At 31.1% G+C, this 23,663-nt stretch overlaps 1 protein-coding gene across 2 annotated transcripts in view; it reads left to right on the forward strand.

The window, feature by feature from the left end:
• Positions 1-23,663, forward strand: part of LOC127724456 (A disintegrin and metalloproteinase with thrombospondin motifs 15-like) — a 110,816-nt gene that overhangs the window by 32,910 nt on the left and 54,243 nt on the right. The window contains exon 5 of one of the 2 annotated variants that reach the window (XM_052231420.1): positions 23,245-23,514. The exons of the other annotated variant lie outside the window; for it this stretch is intronic. Coding sequence (XP_052087380.1) covers positions 23,245-23,268 — 24 coding nt within the window. The 3' untranslated portion in view covers positions 23,269-23,514. Of the gene's footprint in view, positions 1-23,244; positions 23,515-23,663 lie in introns of those variants that run through there. 2 annotated transcript variants of the gene reach the window in all.

Here is a 23,663-nt window from a genome sequence, read left to right on the forward strand (position 1 = left end):
ATCATGCAACTTGTTTTTCAACATCGAAACATGTCAAAAATTGTTTTTTGTCAGCTTTATGAAATCATAAGGTAATGTTTGAAGAATCAAAGTAATATGCCGTTTCAAAACCTTAAGGACTATTAGCAATTTCATTGTTTCCTCACCTACCCCTCAAAACAATATAACGTAATTGGTAAAATGTCCAGGGTTTATGAGCTCTTAATCCTCCCCTTTCCTGTAGTAGTGCAGTAACAGCATCTCATACAAACGTACTGTAAAAATCAGTTCCAAAAGCATTGTAAATCTTAATTTTACTATGTTGAACGAGAACGATGATCTATGCAAAACCGAATGCTAATTATTACTCAGTGTTGTTATCAATGGCAAACCCTAACGAGTATTTCATCGGCTTTCATGATAATTATGTAAAACTATAGGCGAGGATGACAGGCGACCTTGCTCTTATTTGTAAAGCCCTCTTGCCCTACGATCACTTCATGATGTTTTTCGTTCAACAAATAATATAACTTCAAAGTTCTGTTTTATCCGTATGTTAACCTATTTTTATCTATATATACATCTACTTCATCATTTGAATTCTATAGTTGTATTCAGTAGATTCTCAATTTGATTTGAAATCCAAATCTTTAGACGCATTGACCGATGAAATGTATTCAACATCAACCAGGATATCTTATTATAAAGAACATAAATCTAGCCCCTATTCAGAAAAATAAAATGTTTACTTTTTTAAATTCAAATTACAACATTAATCTCTTTGGAGCTTTAAAAAGGGAAATTTATCTTTCGATGAAACCTCTTACAAATGGAAATATGAAGGAATGCGTTTTCATATAAAATTCCATAGTATTAAACTTACTTTTCCATTGTGTATGCTACAAACATTATACAATGCGTATCAGGTAAGAACTAGTTGAATGTAATTTGTTGATTATTGGTCCGAACTCTACTGATAATATGACTGTTAATTCCATTTATTTCAGCTTTTTCTTAAAATGTTTCACAACTTTTCGTTCAGTCTGTATGTGTAAATATTACTTTTTAAATATTTATTTCAATTAATCTTCTTTTTTGTTGTATGCATTAATCCATTTACATCATCATAGAATGTACAAGTATATGAACGAATCTTTACGCAAGGTTCGGAGACAAAATAAAATTAATAGATTAAGCATAAAGTGAAAAAAACTCATCAAAGATAACAGGCTCACAAGTTTGCACACTTGATGCACATGTCTTCAAAAGACTCATCGGGATAAAAGTAATAATAAATTCTGCAACTACTGATCTGAACTAATTTTTACAGCAAATGAATGTATTTTGAACTTACTGAATTACATTAAAGATACTCTTCTTTTGAATTTACAAGATCAAATATGGTAACATATGCTGTTATGTTTTGCATTGTTTAACTTACATTATACAGAAAGTTACCGAATATATACTTCCTTAAACAAAAGTCAAAAAATCATGGTTGCTACCGGTAAATCAAATTACATTACGAAACTTAATTAAAAATGTCCACTGCAATGTTCAACTCTGGAAATGTTTGGTTTTGACTATTCATTACGATGGGTAATAAACATAATAGTTTCATGTATCTTATTTCATTGTTGAATTCTAAAAAAAAACTTTTAGTTTTACAAATATTTCAATTGAATTGAATAGATAGTAACATATGACCTTATTTTAGGATTGTTCAAATAAACAAACCAAGCTATCCCAGGAATCCTGTAAAGATGCGAGACCTGTTGTCATACCTAACTATATCAGTCCTATTCAGGACCGATAACTCTGTCGATAAATATTGGCGGCTATACCATGTTGAAATGTATGAAATAGCATATTTTTGTACACACGTTAAAATTTCAATATCGATTTTTTAATGCCTGGAAATATTGAATTAAAAAATAAATGACAAAAATCATATGCAATGAAGTCTCGTTTAATTTTCCATGAAATAAAAAAAAATCTATTAAATATAAAATTTGAATTAGATTATTTCTTTAAAACAATTATCCTGAAATATAAATATTTAATTATTTTTTTTTTAGCAAAAATCAACTTATCGAAGAATTTTTCATGATATCAATTTTTCTTTAAGTTCATATGACTTTCCGTTTTGAATTTTCCTCGGAGTTCGGTATTTTTGTTATTTTACTTTTTGATATATATTTCTTCAGTTGTGTACACGAGAAAGAGAAAATAAATATTGGTACATTTCAGAAAACGTTTGTATATTACAAAATCTAAACTCTGGAAATACATGTGTACACAGGATGTTATTGTCACCTGAAGGCTTTTGGTTTGACACGATTCCTTTGCATTACCTTACAATTTGTTGTTATGTAACATTATAACCGAAATCCGAGTTCACATGTTCGTCAAGAGACATTAACTTTAAAAGATACAGAGTATTTATCTATTGTTAGGCATTATTTTTTTTCTCTCGAAACGAAAACAAAAAAAGAATATATATATTTTTCTAAATAAAAATAAATTGAAAAGAGGGAATAAACCTTAAAGAAAAGTAAAAATTAATTTTATTATAAATTTCAGTGTTAACTATTTTCTGGGAACAGTATATCTGTCAAAATATATGTTCCTGCAATTTTTTTCACTTCGCACTTGAAATAAAAAAATTGTCAAGAAATTTTTAAATCAAACATATCAAAATATATAAAAAAATAAAATAACAGAAACAGCATAGATTCTGCATGAAAAATACACGATGATCAAAAATACATGCGACCCTTCCAAACACATTCGCCATTTTGAAAAATTCCGAAAAATCACTTTTTTTTAAATCGAAGTTGGACGTAATTTGCCCTATAATTAAACTGTTTTAAGTAGAACGATTGTGTTCTATAAACTGCGTTGAATTGTAGGACAGATTGGTCTTAGTTTAGTTAACATGGCTAGGTTGAATTGATGTCCACTGTTTGTCTTTGCACTACACTGTAGTTTCCCTGTTGGCGATAGTTTCGTTGTAAGGTATTTTGTCAGATTTTCAACGTCTATTCATTGAAATGAAATGAAATGGCAATGGTTGACAACGAAAGACCGGAAAGTACAGCGTTTGATGTTCTTAAAAAGTTTCCTTTTGTCGCTTCTACAGATGCCGGTTTCATAAAGTACCTGATCAACTGTCTGATCGTTGAGGGATGTAACTTTACAGACCGGAACAATATAAAACAAACATTTAAAAGCAGACGAATCACCGAAAACTTTGGTCGATAACGATCAACAGAGTGAACGAGGCAGTTAACAGACAATATCCATATTACACTAAATACAACAACACGACCACATCTGTTTAAGAACAAGTTGCCTAGTTCGATCGTATCCACAACCTTTCTGTCCTGAGAAAAAATGGATCTTGGCATCGTCTTACCAAGGTGAGGTTTGGACCCGATGTATAATAAAGGTTTCGAGCATTCGGGAAAAAAACATTACTGACGGTATAAATTATGTGTCTTCTCCGATCGCTTGGTTCGTCTTCATCCTCTTCAATTTAAACCTTGTACTGTCAAAGTAAAACATTTAATTTTTTACAATTGTGTTCGTGTAATTGTATTCAACCCTCTCCCAAATAAAAAAATAACAATATTTTATATCTTCCGCATGTGCAAATTACCTTTAATGTAGACAGTATACCCTCTGCTGACGTATTTACTTCGGATACTTCTTTCAATTATAGTAGATTGCAAAATCTAATGAATTCTCCTGTTTTGAGAACCACTTTAAAGGTAAGTAATTATTACCTCAATATAATGCACATGTTCTTACGCACCAATCACCATTCCACAATTCCTGCTATTTTGATCGACAGACAGTTGTCACGTAGCGGTTGACAGTGAAATTGTGTTATCTTTATAAACCACAAAAGCAATGACTACGTGTGTTCCCAACGACGAAGTTACAGCACTGAATCCTGAATAGGATTAAAATAATGAAAACTTGATTTTACAGGACATGTTCTGGTTGTAGCATTAAAATGTAATTACATAAATTAAATGCTTTATTTTATAATGTTTACGCGTTCGTAAAAGTGTTCAGCGTACAACTTGATAGTAAGAAGGACCTTTGCACTTCAAACAAATGTGATGCGCTTAAAGCTTTTACACACACATAAAACATATAATAAATCAGCATACGTGTGCTCAGTTCATTATTTGCTAAATAATTAATTAGTTTAATTTACTAATAAAGGACATTGGAAGGTGTTTGTATTGGTTTGCTAACATGGCTCTCTCAACCACAGGTCAATTAAAGTCCTTTTTTTTATATACTTGATGTTCATGTACCAATCGACCAATAAGAATAACATTCTAGTACTAGTATACGAAATCGGCAACGTTTGGATCCACTTAGTTTCATTTTGTTTCCTTTAAGCACAAGCCTCAATTTGAAAGTTTTCGAAACTTACCTTTAGATGCTGACCCGTAAAAATCTTCTGACGGTTAATCTTTCGGTTCGTTTTAAGCTTAATGATACTTCATAAATACATTTGTATAATCTTTGGCAACTTACTGCACCCTTCTACCCGTCATCTTTAGACCTTTGACGAAGATCCTTTATGGTTTTTGTAACTTGGATCTTACCCCCGATGACAATACTGCCGTCGTCGTGTTTGACTGGTGGTTTCTTATATCCGAAACAACGTCGTTTGCTCCTTGAACATGTTGAAATGCCCTTTTTATTCGAAAATCCAAGTGAAGTGCATGAACATCAAATATATAAAAAAAATGGACTTAAATTGACATATGGTTGAGAAAGTCATGTTAGCAAACCAAATGAAAACACCTTCCAATGTCCTTAAGGTGATAACTATATCAAATAACTTGTGTTCAATTGGCAGATGCACCTCCCCTACCAAAGTTTTCCCACTTACGCCTAGATTAATTCAACAGAACCATTAATGGATGATCACAACTTGAATTTTCACCTGCTGATCTATTTTGTCCAGATCCTTTTGGTTGTCAAAGAAGAATTGCATGTAAAGATTTGATGTTGTTAATACAGATTGAGGTGTTCTCCTTTGTGTCTCGTGTTTTCCATATTCCCTTAAGATATCAATCTTATAATATGATCACGTCCATTTACGATAAACTGCTCCTGACTCAGTATGTCGTCGGTTAACAACTCTTCAGACTCTTGACTTGTGTTTATAATGATGCCGTTGTAATGGTTGAGTAATTAATTTTAAAACTTTCCGTTCTATCCATGTCTTATCTGTATTATTGGTACGAGTCTAGTTTTTTACGGACTTCTCCCTTTGCCTTGGAGTTTGTTTTTTTTTATATACATTGTCAAAACTGTGATAGTGCTGCGTATTGACAGTACCATCAGTTATATAAGGAGCACATTTTGTGTTCAATAGAAATGTCGTCAGTCTGTAAAAAAAGCCTGTTCACCTAACATACAATGTATGCGACGCAAAAAATACACAAGAAATTTGATTATGTTATTTTTGTATGACCGTTTTATGTGAACTTGAAAGTTTTTTCACAATGCATCATTGTATCTTCCCAACAAAAACAGTCGTATCATCGGTAGGCATTCGTTCTTATGAAATAAAGTTGTTGTCCTCCATATCTGATTTTTGCTCATTGTTGTATTGTGAATCAGACCGATGTTTTTGTGTTGTGAATCAGACCGATGTTTTTGTATTGTAAATCAGACCGATGTTTTTGTGTTGTGAATCAGACCGATGTTTTTGTATTGTGAATCAGACCGATGTTTTTTTCTTGTGAATCAGACCGATGTTTTTGTATTGTGAATCAGACCGATGGTTTTCTGTTGTGAATTATTTAACATTTTGTCATAACAGAGCTTTTCATGTCATACTATTCGGTATGTACTTGTTCTCATTGTTGATGACCGTACGGTAACCTGCAATTGTTCACATGTTTGTTCAATGAATTGATCTTTATGGATAATTTTCATTTGGCAATCATATCACATCTCTTTATGTTCATGTTGACCTAACATTGTAACAAGATGAAATAAAACAATTTGGTCTTTTTACAATTGTGAATAAATAATTAACAATTATTTAGAAAAATAGATATCAATAAACAAGCTACCAACCTAAGATAGAGATATTTGCAACATGTTACTAAATCATTCATTCGTTTACAATTGTGTTTGTGCAATTGTATCTTACGCTTTTTCTGGATCAAAAATAGAATTGACAATATGTTACATCTTCTGCATACATTAATAACGATTGTTTTAGACATTAAATCAATTTTGCTAACGCCCTAACTTCGGATTCTTCATTCACTTATAGGAGATTGCATAATCAGATTTCTCCAGTTTTGAGAACCATTTTAAAAGTAAGTAACATACATATTTCATTGTGGTGCTCATTTACTATCTTAATCAGCAACAACAACCATTCCATAATACCATAATAACATAAAATTTCCTTAAAATGTTGCTATTTGCTTTGATTGACAGACAGCTAAAATGTATCAATAATTGTTTTAAGTGAAATGTTGTATCGTTATAAACGGGACAAGCAATGATTTCGTGTTCTCTCCATTAGTTTCAAAATTACAACACTGCGTACGATTAAATTAATGAAAACTAGCGAAAGTTTCAATGTACAGGACATTTTCTGGTTGTAGCATTACAATTTAAAAATATGAACTAAATGCTTCCTTTTATAATGTATACGCATTCGTAAAAGTATTCTGCGTGCGAACATTGGTAGTACAAAGCGTCTTTGCGCTTCAAACAACTGTGATACGCACAAATCTTTTGTACAAAAATAAAACTTAAAATAAATCAGCATTTTATGCTGAAATTATTGAATTTGAACTATTTTTACATTAAAAGAGAGGCGAAAGATACCAAAGGGACATTCAAACTCATAAGTCGAAAATAAACTGAAAACGCCATGTTTAAAAAGAAAAAGACCAACAGTCAAACAATAGCACACAAAACATAACGTAGAAAACTTAAGACTGAGCAACACGAACCCCACCAAAAACTGGGGGTGCTCTCAGGTGCTTCGGAAGGGTAAGATAGTATTTTTAGATAGTACTTGAGCTCTGTTCAATATTTTCTTTAATAAATTTGGTTAATTTAGTAATAGAGGGTATTGAAAGGTCATTTTATTGGTTTGTTAACCCGGTTCTCTTTCAACCAAAAGTCAGAAAAACTTTTTATTTAATGGTCAGGCATCAATAGACTCAATAAGTATTCTACAAAATCATTTATTAGTGATTATTAAAAGTTCCGGGTTGTATTCCGTAATATTGTAATTATTTATTTTCTTTTAATTTTCATTGAGACGATGTCCGTTCGCGTCTCATCTTTTCAATTTCCCTTACAGATTCCTTTGTTACAATATGATCACATCCCTTCAATGTAAACTGTTCGCTACTCGATATGTCGTCGACTAGCTACTTGGTCCGAATCCTGACTACTGTATACATGATGCCATTGCATTTTCTTTAGTTTTTAAGTAGAAACTCTCCGTACGCAAGGTCTTTCCCAGTTATAGGTGTGAGTTTGATACATTTGCATTGAATTTTGTGATAGTGCGGCAGAACCGACCTATTGACAGTACTGTCAGCTAGAAAAGTGGCACAACTTATTTCAAAAGAAAAACCGGTAGTCTGTTAAAAAACCTTTTTACCTTACATAAAATTTTTGCGACGGAAAAAAAGACAAGAAAGTTCATAACGTTAGTTGTATTCAAATGGTTTTTCACAAAGCATCATTTGTTCCTCCATACGTTGTATATACGTTTGGCATTCGTTCTCTTGAAACAACGTTTTTGTCTGTCATATTTGATTTTCAGTCATTGTTGTATTTTAACTCAGACCGATGGTATTCTGTTGTGAATTGTTTTACATTTTGTTATTACAGTGTTTTTCATAGCATACTATACGGTACATGAATGTGTTTTTCTCATTGTTGAAGACCGCACGGGTACTGCAAATGTTCACATCTTTCTTATAAATTGGTCTTTTAGGATAGCTGACTCTTGGCAATCATACCACACCTCCTTATTTTTAGGTTGGACTAAAAAAAGACAAGATAAAATAAAACAATTTGTTTAGTTTTATGATTGAGAAATACTTAAATAAAATAATAAATTATTCATTAAATCGAAATCAATAGACAAGCTATCAACCTAAGATATTTGAAGTAGCAAGATGTTACACTCATGTTTTGCAATTTTGTTTGTGTACGTGTATTCAACTCCCTTCCTTGATCAAACATTTAATGAACACTATGTTACATCTTCAGCATATAAATAGCATTTAGTTTAGACAGTATACCATATCTGCTAACGTCGTAACTGCGGATTCTTCCTTCACGTATAAGAGATTGTATAATGAAACTTCTCTTTTTTTGAGAACCATTTTTAAAGTAAATAACATAAATACTTGAATATGAATAGTATTTACTTACTTATTCAGCTTCAATTACCATTCCACGATTACTTCATTTATAACATAGGCGTTTAATAAGGATTTGCTATTTTGATTGATATACACCTATCACGAGTGGTTTATAGTGAAGTTGTGTATTCTTTTAAACCGATAAAGCAATGATGACTTGTACTTTCCATGACAAAATTACAGCACGTTTAAGAATTAACTTAAAGAAACCTAGCTAAAGCTTGATTTAACAAGACATATTCCTGTTCTAGCATTACAATGTCAATATATGAATTATACGCTTCTTTAAAAATTTGTACACGTTCGTAAAAGTGTTCAGCGTGCAAACATAGGTAGTAAGAAGCGCCTTGGTGCTTCAAAGAAATGTGATAACTCAAAGTGTGTGTACACAAATAAAACTTAAAATAAATTCAATGCTGGAGTTTTTGCATTTGAAATATTTTTGTATCACATAGTACTCTGTATTTGTTTTTAATTTTTTACTTGTAGTCTAATTTATTTGCTTTATATAGTCATAAAGGGTATTAGAACTTGTATATTGGTGTCCAAAATCGGCTGTCTCATCCACAAGTCAGAAAAACCTTTTTTAAATTTGATGTTCAAAAGTCGACTCAATTAGAGTACGAATACGATTCTTTGGCCAAGATCACAATATAATGGAATCCACAAAGTTGTTTGAAAATACATTTTACTATTCACCTTATGTTCGTTTTATTATATATTACTGATGATAAAAATTTCGGGTTGCATCCTGTATATTTTGTTATTATCTTGTGGAAGGTTTACTTAGCTATAAAACAAGGTTTAACCCTCCATGTTTTGCGGAAAATGCCTGTACGAAATTAGGAATATGACGGTTGTATATCATTCGTTCTGTTGGTTGATAAAGTCTCACGTTTGATATTGTTTTTATGGACTTCAATTATTCTAAATTTACCTTGGAGTTCGGTTTTTTTGTCATACTAGTACTATTTTCTTATGTCAAAAAGAAGTGTTCCCCCTTTCCCAGTGACACAATAACTAGCAAAAAATTACACTTTACGATTTATCGACCTATTGTTCTCAAACTATCTTTTAAATAAATGTTCTCGCTTATTTTCTATAGAGTTAAGTGGCTTAATGTGTTGCAAATTAACAAATCCAATATAAAGCTACTTTGATTGACTGGGCGAAACGACAATTAAACATCTATTTAAATTTTATCTGTAAAAATGTCGGCAGTGTTTTCCTTCTATGTAAGTTTACTAGTATTTTCTCTGTATTCCCAAATATTATTTCATTTCTAAAATACATGCAGTTCTTTTTCTTTATTGTATAAGACCCTTCTTCACATTCACATTTAAAACTAGCAGAGAAGAACTACTACCGATTGGTAAAAAATGACTATTTCCTTATTTTCAAACACGGGGCTATTTTAAACCATATGTCCTCAATAAGCAGGTAATTTTTTATGGAGTTCAATTACTTAAACCACACTCAGTCAAAATGTCACAATCGGTAAAATCACAGATCAGACAACCGTTCTGGAGTCTTAAATCTAAGACCGCAAAACATGTCACTAGTGAGATGAGACAAAGACATCTTGGAACGATCAACCAATGCATGATGCTTTAGCGTTTTGCGGACTGTTATTTATTTGTTTGTCTTTTTCTTTAAGAAGGAAAGAGATTAATCTGTCGTTCTTTGACTTGTGATTTTTGATCCCCCTTTTTGTATTGTTGGCCTTGTTTTAAACATCTGATCTAATATGTGATAGAATAAAATGGATTACATACTTCCAATCATTTTGTCATCGGGTAGAATAGCTTATAAACTTTTTTACAATTATAAAAACTGCAAACTTTTAAAAATTTGTCACACTTAATGAATATTTACACAACTGTTAATTTGCACAAAAAAAATGTGGTTACCATGAAAACGGCAGGTAAGGGGTGATATCCGATATTGCTTATGAATGTCTTTGTATAATTATGGAAAACCAACCTGTAACTTGAAGGTATTTACAGCATTCTTCTTTAATGTTTTGTAGAAAATTATCGCTTTGACCATTCTAATACTGTGCACAGTAATATGTCGTATAAGTGGTGTATTAAAATCATGTCATTAATCATGCTTAATCACGCATCCTTTATTTAATTGCCTTCATTAGAAATGTAACAGGAGTCTAAATGTATTGAGTTAGTTTCTAAGGATTTGTGTGCTTGTTTTTTGGCATACTGGTGGGTTTAAAAGAGAGGCGAAAGATGGCTAAGGGACATTTACTAGAAGATATGTGTATTTGCGGCTTTTTGAATCTCTAAAACTCATTATCATTATTTTATTGATGTAGCATTGTTTGTTTACAATTCTAGGCAAAAATATAAGACAGTTGGAATCAGGATGGGTATAGTGACACTTTTTTTAATCGTCAGCTCATTACAAGATGCATATGCTGTGACGTGTAGTGAACCGCAACTATCTATGTGTGACTGCGAAGGAACAGTGATCGATTGTATTAGCAGAGGTTTAGATGCTATTCCTAATACTATACCTTCAGATACTATAGCTTTGTAAGTATTGTTTTATGCAAACAGTATTTTTACTAGATTTGGTATATAATTCGTGTATGATTTTCTGTATAAATCAGGTTCAATTATCTATGCATATTTTTTGGTGGGGTTCGTGTTGCTCAGTCTTTAGTTTTCTATGTTGTGTTTTGTGTCCATTGTTTGTCTTTTCTTTTTTAGCGTTGACGTTGTTTATTTTCGACTTATGAGTTTGAATGTCCCTTTGGTATGTTTCGCTCTCTTTTAGATATGTAATACATTTGCTTATAACTGGTTTATATTTCAACCCTCAGGGTGCATACGAGTATCCACCCTTTCACTTCATTAGATATATATGGTTTTTGTTGCACAATCTGTTTTAATGAGTAACAACCTTCAATAAAGAAATATCAGGGACAAATTTGTCTTATATTTTGGCATTGCTCAGGGTCATGTTTTTTCAGACTTCACGTCTTTACAAAAATCCATTGGATATGAACTTTTTAACTTAGCGTTTTGTGGATTTTTTATGTTTTAACGTGTCTGTTCACATGAAACAGCAACCATGCAATACAGAGAAATTTTAAAGACACACTAAGATCAAAAGTCGACGTTAGGTGTTAATGCAATAATTCAAGATCAAAATTACAACGAGACTATAAAAGTTACAAAATGAGTATCACAAAGATTATCAATCACAATTTCGTAAGTTATAGTTATTAGAAAGATCTGATAATAGTTATCCGTACGTTTTTCCTGAATTTTGGCATGCATATGAAACAATTGAGAGATATCTAAAATATTTTTGTATCAGCTCTCCCCCTTGATCCTTGTTCAGTGAAATTACAAAAAAGACATTTCTGCGTATATAGACGGTCATATTGAAAATAAATCCAGGAAAGTGCTTCGGACGCTCGAAATTTACTGTTTAATTTTCTTTAATATATAATAAGATCAAAGATCTATCAGTCAACAATTAATTCCTTTAAAAAAAACCATTAAAATATAACAAAGTATAGCCACCAATGATGTTCCAGGGCGTGCACAAAAGCATATGCTCAGTTATGAGCAGTCTGTCCCCTCCTTTTTGACGGCAATATCTTGAATATATGATGATTGTAAAATGGAGCGAGAATATTATGTGATCATAAAATTTCATTTTTATCGGATTTTTCAATTTTTCTTTGTTTTCAGAAATCTTGCTGGTAATTCTATTACTGCCGTCGATGCTTATTCGTTATCTGAATTAACATCCCTTGAATCACTGTAAGTTAGTCATAAGAAAACTACTACTATAGACTAAATTACTTTCGGTTCTTTACTAACGGCAATTTACCAAAAACTGCCATCATTTCCATCAAATAAATCTAAGTGTATACATGTACGTCTCAAACATGTTTGATTGTGATCGAGAAAATATTCCCTACACTATGGCTCTTTTTATATAAATGTCAAATTTATTTCGTATAGGATAACAATCTTTAAAAACCTGCACACTCCATATAGTGGCTGAAACATTGGAAACAATATCATAAACATCTTTATTTTGCCTCACGTTGTGGCAAAATTGTAAGACTGTATCAAGTATTTAACGTTTTAATTCACGGCATATCAGCGCTCTCTAACCAAAATATATCAGACGAACATGATAAAAATATGGACAAATTGGAAACAACTTATTGAAATATTATTTTATTATTTTAGCTCCTTTTTTATTGTATAGCTCTTCAACTGTTTTGGTTCTTATACAACCTTGGCTTTCAAATATTCGGCTTAGAGCGTTCCTGGTAAAGGCTAATCCAGATAAGCGATTCGGACGCATTCAATTTATTACGTGTTGTTTTCATATTTGTATGTAATAACGTGTATCTATTTGTTATCGTAAAAAATAATTTATCCAATTAGGCTATAAGTTCTAAAGGGGACTGTTATGGACAAATGAACTTGATTTCAACCGTATCGCAACATTTTGTTCGCGACAAAATATTTTTCTTAGTTTAACTTATAATTCATTAATTATTTAATGTTCGTTGTCTCATTGGCAATCATACCACATCTTCTTATTTTTATATTTTAGAAATTTAAACCGTAACAGCATTTCAAATATAGCAGCCGATGCATTTAATGATCTTATGTCATTGAAATTAATGTAAGTATTTCGTTATACTACGTAAACAATTTTACTATACCATTATGTACTTTTATGGCGTCTGTAAAATTGACATTATCAGTTTTACCTGCGTCTAAAGAGGCGAGTCTGATATTTTGTCTTAGCTTTATCATTTTACACTGTGATTCTACAAAAATATGCATCTCATGTTTAAGAGAGATCACAAATTTACCATGAATAATAAAGACTTTATTTGACATTAACACTAAAACATGTAAAATATTACAATACTATCGATTTCTGACATAGCATGTCACTGAAAAATGTGGTGGCGTTAAACCAAAATAAAAAGGGACTTTGTTGTATTATTGGAAAAAAACATTCTACGATACTATTATTATGCCGTATATAACAAACACACTTTGATTTTGATCACAATATATGTTGATGACATTTTTTCCTGAAATTTAAAAGAACCACAGCTTCCATCGCCTTTTTTTTTTAGACATCTACCTCGAATTTGAATACAGCGGTCCAATCAGTACAAGAATCTAGGACAAACGAGACGATTTGAATTTTGAATTTTTAATTGTCAGCAATATTCCAACTTCACCCGTGATTGGAGGATACATGTCTCAACTTATACGATAAACAAGAGCTTGCAGCTGCTACTTAGACTTTGTAAAACGTCATCAGTGTCTGAAACAAATGGAGAACGTATAGTCTTTTTTTCTCAAGAAGTTCATCGGAAAGTACGAAAACCTTATAGATAAGTATTCAGTGTCTACTTTGCACATAATACAGAATGGTCTTAAGTTATAGGTTGAACTTTGTAAATACAACTGTTTCACAAATCGCTTCTCTTTTGGTGAGATTTATTATATTCATAGATATTTTGTTTTGTTTACGTACTGGTTCTTAGATATGATCTCTATGTTTCATCTCATATATACATAACTCGAGAATGTTACCAGTATAAAAGCACATGGAGAGCGACCAAATTGTATTCTGAGGGAAATTCAAGTTAAAGGCGAGGTAGTACAGAATTTTAGCATGAGTTTATGCTCTTAAAAGTTGGGGGCATATAAATATTGAAAAATATGCCGCAGACCCTTATATTTTGACCTTTGAAAAATTGTAGTGCATATGAAATTTCCATTCTAGGATATTATTTTTTACGAAACTCCGTAGTAAAAGTGACTTTTATCCGTAAAAGGAGTTCCCGTGGAAAATTGCATTGTCTATATTTATAGAAGTGCAACCATGTTGGTAGAAAAAAGAGAAAATGTGAAATTTCACCAAATTCGGTTAATCGTAAGAGATTTTAAGGAAATTAACTCAAATATAAAGTTTTATAAATATTTCATTAATATTGAGAACATCCTAGGCCTTTACTATGATGACTCAGCATAAGTTTACAGTATACATAGTTTACTTAAAGCCCTGTCTGTAATGTAAATTCATAATATGTGCATATTTGTAATTTAAATTGTTTTAAGAAGTGATTATATTTACTCTTCGCAGTCATTGAAAGTCATAGATCCTTGATGAATATTGTTATTGGGGTGTTTTTCTCCTGTCGAAAACCCATGAGTAAGCCGTAACACCTGTGTGTGCTTTCTTGTAACCGCGACATAAACATATACAAACTAGAGATACAAAAATACCTCAATAAAACTAATAATTGTGCGTTCTATCCTGACATTGTACTAAATATTCCATATTCACAGATATAGCAGAATTATTTAGCAAATTTGAGGTCCAAATGGCCAAAAATAGAGACAAAAACCCTTATAAAACAGATAATTTAACGTGTAAAGGCTATGATTTTCTTATTATAAAGGTCTTTTGTACAGAATAAATAAATAAATGTGCTTTAAAGTTATGCAAACAAACAGATTTTAGCAGTCAGTTCTAAAAAACGTTTAGTGATTTCATATATATGACTGACTGGTTACTTCATACATACAACTTTTGAAAAAATGGCTTTGTTTATATATATAATTAATAACTTGTGGTATATATTAGCCAAATTATGTTAGATATATGGTAAGAGATGATATTATTGTGACAAGATTTCTAATCTGACCATTTGAGGCAGACATTGGGGTATAAAATGTACTGTAAAAGAAAAGTTAGAGTTTATGCACATGATGCAGTGATTTCTTTTAGGCTAAGATTCTGATAAATAAGTATTGTTGTGAGAAAAAGTGTTTTTCAAGATGTTTCTATTTGAATAAATGTTAGTTTAAGTTGCACTTTGTGAAAAAAAAAACTGTTTCACAAACCACGCCTCTTTTGGGGAGATATATAATATTCATAAATAATTTGTTTTGTTACGTACTGGTTCCCAGATATGATCTACATGTTTCATCACATAGACACATAACTCGGGATTGTTACCAGTATAAAAACACATGGATAGCGGCTAAATTGAATTCTAAGGAAAACCCAAAGTGAAGGGAGAGGTAGTACAGAATTTTAGTATGAGTTTAAACTCTTAAAAGTTGGGGGCATATAAATGTAGAAAATATGCCGTACAGCCCTATATTTTGACCTTTGAAAAAAATTGTAGTGCATATGAACTTTCCATTCTAGGATATAATTTTTTTACGAAACTTCATAATAAAAGTGGCACAGTTTTAGCCGTAAAAGGAGTTCCTATGGGACATTGCATTTTCTATAATTACAGAAGTGCAACCAATGGACGTCAGGTGCTAATGTTGTGTATCTTTTTATTTACTTAACAGTTTTCCTTTTATTTGTCTTTGTACTATTATACTCCTTTTGGTCGTACGACTCTAGACGTGGCTCGGTATTTGTACATCCGGCTTGCTGTTTTTTTGGCTTTGGGCGTTCCTGATGCGGACGGAATCAGAGGTTCGATTCGGACGCATGAGGTTTAAATAAATTAATAAAGTTGTTTTCTTTTTATGTTTTGTATTTGTTTTTTACTTTAGTTTATCTGAAAAGTGTATATGTCATTATGTTTTCACTATACCGTATACACATTCAATAACTTGAACTTTTTTCTTGGCGTCTATGTCAAATTCATTTATATTTTTGTTTGAATATTTAGATCAGTTGTGTTGTATAGCTTTAATGCATATTTTGCAGTATTTGCTGCCGGAAATGCCTGTACCAAGTCAGGAAAATTAATTTGTTTTTCATTCGTTCTTTTGGTTTGTTCAGGCAAGCGTTTGATTGGTCAGTTGTTATGAATTTCCCCTTTTGAATTTAGCTTGGAGTTCAGGATTTTGTTTTTTTCTCCTAAAGTTGCATAAATAAAATATCAACTTGTGTCCGTTGACCAATAGTGGCAACAATAAATCTACACAGTTATTTCAGAGTTTAAAGCTTTTTGAGTGTTCAATTTTTCTTGTTCTGAGTTTTAATAACATTAACAAATTTAATTTCACCCGATGCTTCTTTCGACAATAATTGACTATTCAGTGACGTTCGGGCCAAACTATTTGAAAAAAAAACCTTATAAAATCATTGAAGAGCTGATCAAACCTGAAACATGAGAAAGGTCTTAAAGTATAGCTAAATCTGGACAAGGAATCAGAGCTTTGCTTGAGGGATATATATTCCTTAATTTAAAATAATTTTAAATTCTAATTTTAAATCATATGGTCTGAAAAGGTAAACAAAAAGTCTTTAAGGATCTTCTTAGTATTATATATAATTGGTGCTAATAGTAACACTACACCTACACGTACTCGAAGTGATATCTCTTCTTACATATTGTACCAATTTATGAGCATATATATACTATTTGTTTCATTGTATATGAGAAAAGGTAACACGTATATTTACCAGAGAAATATTGAAACTCATGGAAATATTTGTTTTAGGAAAAAAATACCAATATATGGAAGGTACAAAAAGATTTATACATGGAGATTTGTATGAAAAATACCTGGATATTTTGTGCTCATTTGCAAAGTTTGACAAAATTAATGTATACATTATCTGCTAAATGGTAAAAGATAATCGAAAATAAGTTTGGCTTTTAAGGCGGTTTTAAATTATGATAGATATCATCTGAGGAAATCCTCAGTTGATAAATCTGTCATTTAGGAGGAAAATGCTCATGTGAAAAAAAAATATATAAAGATTATTCTTGCTCTTGCAGATTATTAGATTCCAACAGTTTAACCAGGTTACCAGAAGGGTTGTTTTCATCAAATCCAAACCTTGAAGTTGTGTGAGTTTAATAAAGGGTTGCGATAGGAGTGTTTTCTGTCCAATCATGAAAATATATACAAAAATGCATTAATGTTTAGTATTATGCTTGAAGTGTTATATTTCCTTATAAAGTGTTCTCGTTAATTTTGTGGAAGTCTGTTCTTTAAATTCTTTGGATAAATCATTTTGAAAGTTATAAAATATTTCTCTGAGACATAACATAAACTAGTTAAGCACCCGTTTATCAACTATTTCATGAGAACACTTCTACCAAAAGGGAACATAACATTCTTTACTAATACAGAAGGCAAATGACATTTGATTCCCAATAGATTTTGATATTTGCAAAAGAGAGGCGAAAGATACCAAAGTGATATTCAAACTCATATGTCAAAAATTGACTTACAATGCGAAAACAACAAAAAACGACGACTGAGAAACACGAACTCCAGGAAAAAAACAGGGGTGATCTTAGGTGCTCTGAAGGGTATGCAGATTTTACTCCATATTAGGCATCCGTCGTGTTGCTCATGTGAATTCAAACCCGGTGAATCTTATTTGGTAGCTCACAATTAAGAAAAAGGGGACGAGGATTGTGGTTACGACAATTTGAAGATAATCTACTCAATTAGACTACCACCATTGTTGTATCCTTTATTTTATGTTCTCAACTGTTGCAACAGTCCATTTTCCAGTTACCAACTTTGCACCACATATAGGTGTGAAAAACTGTATCCATACCTTATACAGCAAGTTAAATGAGTAGGCAATTTGTGCAAAATCTGACAATAATTTGCACTTTAAAAGGGCATTCTACATTAATGGTAAAAATGGGATTGCGAAAAAGGTTATTTCGGAATGAAAATTTATTAAAGCTTAAAATATATAATAAATAGATAAATAAATATAATATAATATAATATAATATAATATAATATAATATAATATAATATAATATAATATAATATAATATAATATAATATAATATAATATAATATAATGGATTATAATAAAATATAACATAATATGATATAATATAATATAATATGATATAATATAATATAATATAATATAATTTAATATAATATAATATAATATAATATAATATAATATAATATAATATAATATAATAATGACTGTTATAAAAAATATAATACAACGAAAGAAGAAATTGTTATCTTTTACTCTCAAGTATTTAAACTTCACTACCTTCTAATTGTAGATTTTTGGAATCGAATATGTTGACAACAGTATCTGCCAATATATTTGGAAGAACAACAAATATAAAACTGCTGTATGTAATATTGATATATCTTCTGTTCACCTTGTGATTTATATGCTCAAATTAAATAAGGTTCAAACAAAACTTATTTGGCGATTGAAAAGTTCTGATTTATACCAGCTAGAAAAATAAATTAAAAAAGCATGCTTAGTCTTTCGACTTCTCTATACTGCAGCAATACTAAGATACTTCACCTTTGATATATTAAGATTAATTTGGTGGTCATGAAATAGCTGTACTTGTTTTTACTTTTGCAAAATAATTAACACTGAATTATCTGTAACGTAACATAAATAGACTGACTACAAGAAAAACTTTGAACAGTGCTGAACAAATTGCGAGGGATGCACTAATAACAACTGATCATAGGACTTAACATTCCGTGTGATCATAAGATAATAATAGCATCTGTTTCAAAGGTTGATTGAACAAGTTGACTCAATCCTTTACAGTTTGGGAACTAATTTTGATATAGATTTTCGATCGTGTCTATCTCTATTTGCATTCGACAGAATAAGTCAACCAGTTTTATCTTTTATAACGGTTAAAGTAAATATGTAAGGTGTACAAAAAAGAAGCTATTGTGGTTTATCATGCGAAGTAACGTTTTTAAATTGTAAGTTAGAAAATATTTTCAGGGTCCTGACTAACAATCCCTTGGAATGCTGTACAATGATAGATTTATTTGAATGGGCATCTTATCAAACAGACGAATTCAATATGGCTGGATCGTGTGTTGATTTTAACACAACAACAGAATTTCGACAGTTCAACTCATCAAACTGTTCCTTTCCAGGTATATTATTCAATATTTTCCTACACAAGTGACTTTTAACTTATAGTTATTGCTTTGGGACAAGTCGTCCTTACATATATATGTAAATATATATAATACGTATTTGAAATGCACAGTGGTAGTGCTGTTATGAATATATCAAAGAATCTGAATTGAAATGGAAGATTTATTTTTGTGTAAGTTTGTTTTTTGATTGAATGCGTAAAAAATATACCATATGAACCGAACCAACCCAACAATTTATTCAAAAACATACAGGAACAAGAGTTTTTTAATACTTTGTTTTTGTTTACTAATTTTCAATACAAACACATGGATGTTTTTCACTTCCTTTGTGAAACAAGTTACTTTTATTCTAGAAGTTGAGAGTAACAAAACTTATACATGTATATATATAAAAAAGGTTAACAAAAAATACCGAACTGCAAGGCAAATTCAAAAAGGGGAATTTTCCATAAAAACTGACAAAATCAAACGTTATCAGTTAACGAAACAAGTGAAAAACAACTGTCATATTCCTGACTTGGCACGGGCAATTTCCGGGTTGAACATGATTTTACAGCTTGCTTAACATCCGACTTGTATGACAGTTGTATAGTTCCGTTATATTAACACAATTCGGTGAGCAATCGAAACAGACATAATAAGGTATTATGCCGATAATTATAGCAACATGTTTCCCAGCGCACACACGATGAATGACAAAAAATCAAAATGATGTAGAAATTACGAATACAATTTCAATTTGAATAATATCAAAACCAAACTACATTCTGAGTAAGAATGATGATAACTTTATCATTAGGTATCAGTCCATATGAAACTCATGCAATTAAAATATGAAGTACCCTAGAAATATTTACCTTTATATTTGACTATCTATTTGGTACATATTATGAAATGGGAAAGGGTTCTCATGATATTGTCAGTTCATGAAAGAAATGTGACAAGAAAATAAAAATGAACATGTACTGCAGTTCATGCACATGCTGTTTCGTGATTTGATGCTAGGGTGCGGAGCGTCAACTAACGAGTACATCAAAAATTCCATTTAATCGATTTAATTAAATTAATTCTTTGAAAATGACATAAAATTCATCGGACATTTCCTTAAGGTAATTTTAACATTGATTTTGTCTAAAAAGTTGATGGCCAATGGGGATCTTGGTCAAAACCAACCTGTTCCGTCACGTGTGGAAATGGTATAGAAAGTAGACATCGTACATGTGACAGTCCCGAGCCGTCTGAAGATGGGAAGGATTGTGTTGGACCCCGTATTGAGACATCACTGTGTAACTTAGAGGATTGCCCAGGTACTTATATTGGAAATATTTGAAATATTTATATAATAATTTGATCTTACCATTGCTTACTTATTCCGTAAGTGATAAATCTATGACAATATAATAAAATTAACGAAAGACCAAAAGCAGTAACATGAATATAAATAAATCAGAAGATGAAGGTCTCTGTACGGCCTTCAGCAATGAGGGAAACCTATACAAAAAAGCAAGCCGTAAAATAATTAAAACTAGACAACCACTTGCCTGATTTATGTACATGACAATAAAAAAATATGATTGACAACGACCAATTGAATTACAGGTTACTTACTTTGGATATACTCATGAAATGTGGAGATGGTTACCATGTTTGCGAGCGATCAAACTTACCCCGAACATGAGACAGCAGTGTAACAGCATAGCATACGAACAAATAAAAAACATCAATTGAAAAAGGTTTCATCAGACTGACACAAAGAACGAATAACAATTAACAAAAGAATACATGTTTGTACCCACAGTACCGATTGAAGAGAATAAAGGTTTTGCAAATGAGATAACTAACCACTAGAGTCTAAGTGACGAGGATGTAAGCAAATATAGGCCACTATACGGTATTCAGCTATGAGCAAAACCATATACCTTTTTTAAACACCTTGGCGTGAAAAATTTTAAACTACTGAAAAGAGTAAAAATCAACGGCCTTGATTATGACAAAACAATAATCGAAATTCATAAATGACAGACTGTAACCCACCTCAACCACATAATTCCAGGTTCCTGTTTTAGGACAGGCAAATAGCAAATTTGGCAAACACAGTGATAGTTCAGATTTTAATTCTTCCTAATTTGAAGAACATACCTATTGTATTAATTTCTAAGTCGTCCTGAATTTGCATGGAATATTTGGCACAAGACGTTTAGTCAGCAACGACAAATCAATCAATATCGTCCCATGTTGTAGACTAGTAGTATATATACACATGCCGAACCAGCTTTGCAAAAAAAGGTGTCGAGAATCGAAATCGTAAAGAGCTTTTATCGTAGTATTTAGACAGACTTATGTGAGCTACCTTTGGATTTTATTTACATTAAGAACAAAACATAAAAACAACAGAAGAAAAATAAGGTGTAAACATTGCAAAATCAAATTCAAATATGAAGTGTAATAAGGTTTTTATAAAGGGTCAGTATATTTTGTTTCGTATGATAGAAGTTACTATGACAATAGTTATTCATCTGCATAAGACATATTAATTCATAATAAATTTGCATTTTGTATTAATGTGATTATATATAAATGAGACATTTGTATTCAGTCTTATCCTTTACTTCATTGCTATTGTTAATTTAATTTAATTTTACTTTTTATTTTCATTAAATGTTTTGTTATTGTATTCACAGGAAAATGCAAAAAATCAGGTGAATATTTCATTTACTATCAATGTTGCCTTGGTCTTCTTTTATTAATATGGCCATGTATACTGTTGTCCCTTCTTTAGTTGTCTGCATTGAAATATAGTTGGAAACTGATTTAAGCATGCCAGATGAATCTCTAAATCTATAAAGAACGCGACATAGATCCCATCATGTTATTTTGTACACAGCACAAGACATATTTTTGTCAAAAATGACATACCAAATAAGATTTAGAACGTGGTTTGTACGTACAAAAGAAACACAATCGGAGTCACATGTTGAGCAGGATCTGCTTACCCTTCCGGAGCACCTGAGATCATCCTTGGTTTTTCGTGTTGCTCAGTCTTCGATTTTCTATGTGGTGTTTTGTATACTGTTGTTTGTCTTATTTAGTTAAGTGTTTCTTGTCGGACCTTTGGAATCCCTGAAATTTCAATTATCATTTTTACCTTTTGTCAAATATAGTGATCCGCTGAATATATAATCTGTTTTATTTATATTCAAAATTCAATTTCAATTTGCCAAAAAATATTAAAATGATTCATTAATTTCAAAGGACATTTCTGTATATAAAAACACGTCAAAAACATTAATTATACAATAAGAAGAAAACCTTCATCCATATAATTACACATTTGTATATTGAATCAAAGATAGATGAAAGGGACAATTCATAATTATTAACGTATATCAAGATAGGGGTGAAAGCATACGATTTGTTTTCCTCCCTTCAAAAATGCATTTGGAAGTTACATTTAAACATACTTGAAATTAGTATTTGTAATGATATCTTAAATGTTTCTGATTCATTCATTCTAAGTAAAAAGTTGGTTTTAAAGCTTCAAATATTCTGGCCTCGATCATCACTGAAGAGATATCAAATGTCAAAATCTGCATCTGGTGCAGTAAAATTGTTACCGTTAATGTTAATGATCTCATTTAGATTAAGCCGCCATTGCGGACACACGCAAAATCATCTCAGAAATGTTCACTCTTTTATTTGTATTAACTGGCGAGTTAAAGTGTTAGGTTAACTTTGTTTTTCTTTCGTTGTTATTTCCTTCTCCTTTTTTATATTGATGGTGTCCATTCTTCCTCGACTCGTTGGATTTGACATCTAAAAATTATTATAAAAGCTAAGTGATATGAAATCTCATATTCAGGAACAACAGCAATAATATTATTTCTTTTTTTTTCTTTATAAACATACAGGATGGAGAAAAACGAAAGCATTGAATTAGGGAGAGTGGTGCTCAAAGGCATTTATGATCACCAAAATGGAATGGAAATTTAAAACAAAAATGTGTGGGTTTGTTTCTTAAATATATTGAGTGGGTTGATTTGTTTTAATTATTTTATAACATGTATGGGTTATGTATCATATTGTAACAACATCCTAGGGGAAAATGAAATAAATAATGGATTTGTTGTAAAATATGTATGTTCAGAGGGACATTTTTCTTTTTAAATGAAATTTTCTTCACATGTGTAATACGTTTTGAGATGAAAGAAGTTTTGTTCAATGCATATATATTCCGCAGGAAGTTTTTACTTCAAACTTGAAATCTCTTTTTTATATGTATTACAAATGTATTGTATATTAGATTTGAACGTGAAACTGTGGAATATAC

Source organism: Mytilus californianus, unplaced genomic scaffold (genome assembly GCF_021869535.1).
Source record: "Mytilus californianus isolate M0D057914Y unplaced genomic scaffold, xbMytCali1.0.p SCAF_14, whole genome shotgun sequence".
Lineage (NCBI taxonomy): Eukaryota > Metazoa > Mollusca > Bivalvia > Mytilida > Mytilidae > Mytilus > Mytilus californianus.